This window comes from Stegastes partitus, unplaced genomic scaffold (assembly GCF_000690725.1).
Source record: "Stegastes partitus isolate 25-593 unplaced genomic scaffold, Stegastes_partitus-1.0.2 Scaffold753, whole genome shotgun sequence".
Lineage (NCBI taxonomy): Eukaryota > Metazoa > Chordata > Actinopteri > Pomacentridae > Stegastes > Stegastes partitus.
The window spans coordinates 252,271-260,820 of NW_007578484.1; the positions used below are offsets into that span (position 1 = coordinate 252,271).

General features: G+C 44.6%; 1 protein-coding gene across 1 annotated transcript in view; it reads left to right on the forward strand.

The window, feature by feature from the left end:
- The first annotated feature begins 5,698 nt into the window (after positions 1-5,698).
- The window catches only part of LOC103364513 (acyl-coenzyme A thioesterase 4-like), a 9,010-nt gene continuing 6,158 nt past the window's right edge, over positions 5,699-8,550 (forward strand). Inside the window, exons 1-3 of the mRNA XM_008291656.1 lie at positions 5,699-5,885; positions 6,759-6,858; positions 7,153-7,337. Of these exons, the coding sequence (XP_008289878.1) occupies positions 5,699-5,885; positions 6,759-6,858; positions 7,153-7,337 (472 nt within the window). The remainder of the gene's footprint in view (positions 5,886-6,758; positions 6,859-7,152; positions 7,338-8,550) is intronic.

Here is an 8,550-nt window from a genome sequence, read left to right on the forward strand (position 1 = left end):
TTGGGTGTCTGCTCAGAATTTGTAAACCTTATCATGTCATCATATTTGTTGTGATTTAAACTAAAACTATGATAATTACCATCTTAAGACTCACATTAGCCATTTAGCGAGCTAATTTCCATCAGTTCTCAGTTAAAACAAATGTCTCTCATACAACTTCCATTTATTTATGGTGCACATCACCTGAAGAGTCTTTGCACACATTTTACAGGTTAAAATATCAGGCATACAAGTAATCTGAACCTAGAGCAGTCTATCTACAGTACAGTAGTCTGAAACCTGTGAGGATTGTAGCAGGAACTGGTGATGTGATGTTCTGCTGGTTTCTAACGGGGGACAGACTTGCAGCACAGTCTTTGTAATATCTCTCCCGGTGACCTCCACTAACAGAAAGCTCCATCCCTACGCCTTTTCCCCCGGCAACTATCCCCCATCAAATGCAACTATGACATTAGAAATGATGAACTCCTCGCTGTCAGACTGGCCTTGGAGGAATGGAGACATTGGCTGGAGGGTGCAGAACAGCCCTTCATTGTTTGGACTGATCACAAAAACGTGGAGTATATTCATTAAGCTAAAAGGTTGAACTCCCATCAGGCATGTTGGACCCTCTTCTTCAACAGATTCCAGTACTCCCTTACATATCGCCTTGGAATGCCACGTAAAGCCCAGCGCTTTGCCATGCCAGTTTTCAGTGGAGGAGACCTCTGGGGAACCTGAGGCCATTCTCCCATAGACCTGCCTTGTAGCTTCTCTTGTTTGGAAGGTGGAGACAGCGATGCGGCAGGCACAAGCACAATAGCTTGAGACAGGTAACGGACCTCCGTCAAGTCTCCCGAACCCTGGAGATCCGAAAGAGGAGGTTTTGGTGGCCCTCCATGGATCAGGATACCAGAGACTTTGTGGCCGCCTGTCCCACCTGCGCCCACAATCAGACGCCCAATCGACCTAGTTCTGGCCTCCTGCATCCCCTGCCGATTCCCCCGATGTCCATGGTCTCACATAGCGGTGGACTTCGTCTCCGGTTTCCGTCCCTCCAATAGTAACACCACCATACTCACTGTTGTGGACCGTTTTTCTAAGGTTGCGCATTTCATTGCACTTCCGAAGCTGCCCTCTGCTCGAGAAACTGCTGATCACCTTGTCTCCAAAATGTTCTGGCTGCATGGGATTCCGGTGGATTTTGTGTCCGATCGGGGTCCTCAGTTTATCTCTGAGTTTTGGAAAGCCTTCTGTTCGGTCCTCGGGGCCTCTGCTAGTCTAACCTCTGGGTTTCATCTACAGACAAACAGCTAAATGGAGTGGACCAATCAAGCCTTGGAGACATTCCTGTACTGTGTGGCAACAGAGAATCTCTCCCCCTGGAGTACGCAGCTTCCCTGGGTCGAGTACGCCCACAAGTCCCTCTCCAACGCCTCCTCAGGACTGTCCCTCTTCAAGTGCTCCCTGGGATACCAACCACCCCTCTTCCCTCCCCTGGAGCAGGACATCGCAGTGCTCTCTGTTCAGCTCTCTTCTCTGCTCTTCACAAAAGATGGATGCACTCTGGTTCCAGCCTACGAACCCAGTCGGAAGGTTTGGTTACGGGCTAAAGACCTCCCATTGAGGGTAAAGTCCAGGAAGTTGGCTCCTCGATTCATTGGACCTTTTGAAATTGATGGGGTCATAAACTCGAGCGCCATCCGCCTGAAGCTTCTGTCCTCCATGAGGATTCATCCTACATTCCATATGTCCCAAGTGAAACCTGTGAAGGAGAGTATTCTGGCGGGGTATTCTGGGAGAGGCCTCCAAGTTCTGGTGGATTGGGCCCCTCTCATTGGACCTGAGGAACGGAGCTGGATTCCTTAGCGTCAAATCCTAGATTTACCACCCAGTCCCTCAATTCCAGACCCAGCACCATTCATAGCACCATTCCACCTCAGAACCCTGGATTTGGGAATTCAGCCAGCTCGACTCCATTGCTGCATCTGCCTCTGCTACCACTCCGTGGCTCCACACATCCACTCTGTCCACCTTACCCTCCTCACTTTGGACTCTCAGCTAGGTTCTCCTCATCTCTGTCGGGTCCTGGTTTGCTAACGTGTGTTATCTAGGTCTGGTTTTTGTATAGTCCCCCTAGCTCAGTCCTGCTTCATGAATGTATGATCTCATTCCTGACTGCATTAACACTCAGTCTGGGTTTATGTCACACTAAGGTTACTGTAGTAAGTATCAACTTTGTGTATTTTCCTCGTAGTGTTTTCTGTAGTGTAACCGCCAGTTTTTTGGAAGTTTCCGCTTTTCTGTTAATCGTCTTTTGTTTTGCTTCCTGCTTGACCTTCAACCCCTTATTGTTTCCTGTAAACTATATTTTTGTAATAAACCTTTTTATTGTGAAACGCTTTGATTTCTCGAGACATTTGTCTGTACCTGAGTCTCTGAGCCAGATCTGTGACAACAATGAAGGTTCTAAACTGGTCTCCCCAAAGTCCTGACTTAAACCATCAAGAACCTGTGGACTGATGAAAAACAAATCAGAAAGACAACAAACTGAGTTGAACTGCACTGATTCTGTCCAGAGAAGTCAAAGATAAACCAGAAGCTGGTGCAGGGAAACCAAAACAACAAACTGAGGTAAAAATTAAACAAACAGTAGCACTACTGTGTGTATATTTGTGATCCAGCAGATTTTGTCATATTTCCAGAAGACTTTTAATAAATCTGTGAAAGAATTAAAATGCATGATTGTCTTTTGTGACAAAGATTCATGTTTCAATGATTCCATCATAGAAAATTCAGAGTTATTGGAGTCACTGGAAACTCAAGACTGCCATAATAAATATTAACTTTCCAAGTGGAAGTAAACTTTTGCTTCACTCACACAGAACGCATGTAAATCAACGTTGACAGTCTCAGGAAGGTAAACTGAGTTTCTGATGGATTCCGGGGCAACAGGATCTGTTATGGTGCAAAAAAGTTAAAGGATAAACCCAAACTGTGGGGCAGATACATGAAAATGAGTGAGTTAGTATTCAGATCTGGTCTTATGTGGTCTAAGGGCAGGGGAAAAAAAATCACCCTTTTCTCTGTTTTTGCACACAATATAAAGGTTTCATTAATGTGAAACTGCAGTTTAAAAAGTCTCCTCAGTTGACCTGATCTAACACGGTCACGGTCACGGTCACCTTTCCTTCTGTTTTCTCACATTGCAGAACAGTTTAATCTAAAACTATGTGTGAAACAGTAGCTGGAATCATCTTGTCTTGGTTTGACAGGTTGAAGTTCAGTAGTTTTTATTTAGATCTGGTCTTATGAGGTCCAAATACCAGACCAAAGCAAACATTAAATCATCATTTTCTCTGTTTCTGCACACAATAGAAAGGTTCATGTATAATTATTTGTGAAACTGTGTTTCACTTGCTTACTGGACCAGACTAAAAACAACAGACTTCATTATAAATGTAACCTGATGTCGTCACATTCACCCTGAACTCTGTTTCCTCTCTGCAGAACGCTCAACTATGAAGCAAGCTTAGTGGGCCGTCGAGGTTTGTTGACCCTGAACTCAGAGTTTTCAGTGTCACGAAGGTGGCTCTCTTTGTTTAGATCTCCATGGTAACTGATGCTGTGGATCTAACCTGGTCCAGGTTCTGATCAGAGTTCCGGATTTAAATCGGCTGGAAGAAGCGCCTCCCTTTAACCAAACGGTTTCCTGATGATTCTCTATGAGCGACACAGATGCTCGGCTGAGGGAAAACGTTTTATCTGCAGAACTCTGATCACCATCCCTGAATGAAGCAGTTACTGCATCACACACTGCATGCATCGCGTTGCCATGGAAACCTGCATGTGTTCAGCTGCTGATGCAGAAATCACATAAATACGTTTTCATGTTTGGCTCTGATTTGCTGTCAGGTCTGTTCACACTGTTGCTCCTGCAGCTGGTTATAAAACGGATGATTTTACTGGTATTAATCAGAGAGAATAGTCAATCAATAACACTGATTTCACTTTGATTGGGCCAAAAATTAAAGTGATTTCCTGCATTATGGGACAGTGTCAGACCTAAATGCACTTCAGTACAAGATCATGTTCAAATATATGAAGTTTACAGTTTAACAGCTTTATTGTGCAGCTGATTATTGATCACTGATCAATAATAAGCTGTATTGATCAGTCAAATAAATACATTAACAGCATTCCTGTCCTGCATCATTTGCAGCAGCAGCTTTTTATTTTTACCGTCATAATGTTTTTATTCATCTTTGTTCTCCATTAAAGCAACCTGTAGACTGAAGCAGCTGCACGTGAACCTTTTATTTACGAAACGCCTCCTTCTATATGACCGCGCGACAAAATTGAAGCACCTTCCGACACCGGACACCTGGACGGACACCCACGGAGGGGCCGGATATGTTGCGCTTGCTCCGTACTTCAGCCCTCAGGTCACCTGATCTGCTCTCACCTGGACGCCGCCTCTTCACCTGCGCGTGGCTCCGCTGCACACCTCAGCGCGCGCAGCCTCTCGTGAGGGCGCCCGGTTCCTGGAGGAGCAGAACCGACCGGTACCGCCAACAGTCCCGGTAAGAAGCTGGTAGCTGAGCCGGGTGAAGGCCTAAAGTCGGGCTGGACTCGGTGCTGTGTGTCTGTTTGTGTGTCTGTTTGTGTGTCTGTTTGTGTGTTGAGTTTTCACCTGTGCAGGTATCAGCTGCAGGTGTCCTTCAGAAAGAGCCTCAGAGCTGCAGATGGAAGCAGATGCATGAAGCGGTTCTGTGGTTGGAAGCGTTTCAAATCCATCATCCTGGTTCAGGTTCTGGTTTAATGTGGTCTGGATTCAGGAGAAGCTGTGAACGCTTGATTTTCTGTTTTTAGACTTTAATTCATCTGAAGCTGTTTTAAACTGTCTCTGGAGTGAACCTGCTAACTTCATCCACATCTAGAGGCTTTTAATGTGGTGGGTTTTGACCTGGAGGAAAGTTTAAAATAATAATAATAATAATAATTTGTCCAGCTCCTACGGCCACATTAAGATCATATTTTTCCACAGACTTTGAGAATAAAGTCGTAACATTTAAACCAGTTGTTTTAGAAGAGGGACGTTGTTAAAATGAGGGCCGTGGAGCATTTCATGAAGTTGTACTTCATCATCGGTTTCACCAACCAGGAGATCTTTTGGCGCATCAGCACCACATTATCATTAGTATCAGGACTTTGAAAACAATCTGCAAATGTTACGACTTTATTCTCGTGAAATTCTGACTTTTTTTTCAGATTTAACTGCTTCAAGTGTGTTTTTTTTTTTTTTAAGACCTGGTTTAATGTGTGCAGAAGAAAACAAACTGTGGAATCATCCCCTCTTTCATGACTAGAATAAGGGTTCATAGATCTGAAACGTACTCATAAAGTGTCTTGGGAATCTACCAGAGCCAGAAACGTTCCAGTGGTTCTTGAACGACTCACCTGTGATGCTGTTCAGTTGAAAACTTAACCTGATTTAAGTGTAGAAGCCTGATACTTCATTCAAACCATTTTATTACGGTTCTCCTCCAAGACTTTGGCAAAAAGAAACTGTTCTGTCAAACATTTTGTGAAAAAAAACAAAAATCTGTGTTCTTTGGCACAGCCGTGAAACCATTTGTAAATGTTTGGAGGTTGTTCTGTCAGTGAGTCACTGATGCAGCCCGTCGTGTTTTTATTTCTCCACAGATTTTTATCAGTCATGCCTCAGACTCCGATTCTCTCCGTCCTCCCCACTCGGAGTCTGGTCGACGAGAAGTTCAAGGTTTTGGTGGAGAATCTGCCTCCAGGAAGTCCGGTAACCGTTCGCTCCCTCCACCACTCTGAGGACAACCACGACTGGGAGGCCTTCGGGTTCTACGTCAGCGACCATGGAGGAACCGTCAACGGTGGGGTTTGGTCCTCTTTCACGAAACTGAGAAACAAGTGTTTGGGTGTTTTAACATTTGGCTTTTTGACCCTTGAATGCATCATTCAAAGATCCAAGCCAAGGCTAAAGTGTCTCCACTGTTTGGTATTTAGCAGCTAAAAAGTCCAACATTATCCTCAGGAGGTGGTGGAGACCCAATATGGAGTTAAAAGAGAGAAAATCTTGGATTGCTACGTAACGTGCAACCATTTTGCAGCAAAATAAGACTAATTAAGCTTATAAGTAGTTCTTTGTGGGCATTTTAATATGTCTACAATAACAGTTTCTACAATTTCATTTTGCAGATGCTTTTATCCAAAGCGATGTACATCTGAGAGTAGATACAATACAAGCAAGGATCTAGTCAGGAGAGAACAGCCTGGATAAGTGCCATAGAACCAGATCAGGTGTGCTTGGATGTTAATGCCAGTAGCAGGCCGTGTGGGAGGTAATAGGAAGTTTTAGAGCAGTTTTTAAACTGGAGGAGAATAATGTTCGTAGACCTTGATAGTCACTGAGGTCAGTGGGCTCTCTGGATGCAGCTGCTAAAAAGTCCGATGTTTCCCATTATTAGCTGGTGGAGACCAAAAACGGAGCTAAAAGAAAAAATATTGGACTGCTATTCATAACGTAGATTGGTTGGAACAACGCTAATTCTCTGAATGTAGTGCAGACAAAGTAAAGAATCTGAACATGTTCCAAAGTAAATATAAACACATTGGAAGCATCAACGTGAATGACTTTTGCCTCTTTGTCGTTCTGTCCTTGAATTCGACTGTGATGCTTTCTGTCTATCTTTGACTTTGCTGCTAAGTTGCTTGATGGATTTTGTGTTTCCTCGTTGCTCTTGCAGTGTCAGAAGATATGAGTTTTGGAGGCACATACACTGGACAAGAGCCCATGGGTTTGCTGTGGAGTATGTGCCCTGTCCCAGGCAGCCGCGAAGGCCTCAGGTAATACGTCTTTAGTCTTTTACTCCAGCTCAGCATGGCCACCCTGAAATACATCAACATCTAAGTCCAACATCTGAAAAAGGCAAAGATACTGAGTGGCTCAATTAAATCTGAACACAAAGACATTGAATGCACATTCCCAAGGATGTCATTATCTCTGATGTACATTCAGAGCAAACTGCCATAAAGTATCTGCTGGTAGCTAATTGAGTTGCTTTTAATGGCAGAAGTTTAACGACTGTTTCTGGCATTATTGCTGCTGTTAAATGGTCTGCTCTTGGTTGTCCTGGTCAGGTTAAGGAAGAAGAACGTGAGCAGCCCCATGCTGGTCAACATCTCGATCCACAGTGGACACGAGGGCTTCAGGGATCGAGCTCCTCTGGCCTCGGTGCTCGTAGAGAGATGGTACATGGCTCCAGGTGTCCAGAGGATCGATATCAGAGAGAAGGAAGTGCGAGGGACTCTGTTTATACCTCCAGGTACTGTTTTTAGCACTAGGGATCATCTGGTTAGGGTTTGTCAATGTCAATTATGTGATAGCAGGGGACTTTTAATTCCTAATCAGATTGCTTCATTAATAATTATTATAACATTATATGTGCAACATAAAATAGACCGATGTCAAAGTATCACGTGACACTCCAATGCTCTCCTGTTTACTCCTAGAGTGATTGGTTGAGGTTGATCTATTCTGTTAATTTTTCACTATTCTGTCACTTTACTTGTCCACTCAGGCCTCTATCTTCAAGCATTGTTAATTACTGTCTTTCAGACACTGTTGTAGGGTAATCTGTGACTATCTCCTAACTTAGCCGCTAGCTGTTAGCCTAAGCTTCTCGGAAAGTAGCTAATGTCCTGATTTGTGGAGGTGGTTGTGCTTCTTGTTCAGTTTTTCCAGGCTGTGTCTGCTAGAGAGCAAAGTGCAGCGCCGCTCAAAGTTCCTATTTGTTAACCCCTGAGCACTAGGACGTCTGACTTCAATGGCATGGTGTTCAACATGGAGAAAAAGCTGGTGTTGTGTGGCTGAATTGGTCTTTGGTCTATATTCCCGAAATCATATGACACAACTTTTCGGTCGTATTGAGACCCGGGGAAAAACGTTTTCGTAGAAGCAAGGACAGTCCATCCTTGAGGGGATGGTGATGTAACTCTTGAAAACTTCAACTATTTTACTTGCTGAACTGCGACTCCCCAGGAGCTGTGTGCTGAAACCCATGATGAGCGCAGCACATATTGCGTCCTGTGTGAAGGCGCTTCAGAGGCCCAAGTCACTTAGCAATAGCCTTGGCCTAGTACTGTCGGCCAAATAAGTTCTGCCTGCACTGATACCAAGAAGGGAATTATTGGGGTGTCTTCTGTAACACGGAAACTAACCGTGCTAACTTAGCTTCCAAACAAACAGAGCTCCGCTAATTCACTGGAGCTGTTCTGCTCTATACAGCAAGAAGGTCGCCGGTTCGCATCCCACAGAGGGCAGCGGGATCTTTCTGCGTGGAGTCTCCATGTTCTCCCCGTGCAGCGTGGGTTCTCTCCGGGTTCTCCGGCTTCCTCCCACAGTCCAGAAACATGCTGAGGTTAATTGGTGATTGTAAATTGTCCGTAGGTGTGAATGTGAGTGTGCTTGGTGGTCTGTCTCTAAGTGTAGCCCTGTGATAGACTGGTTGCCTGTCCAGGTGAACCTGCCTTCACCGT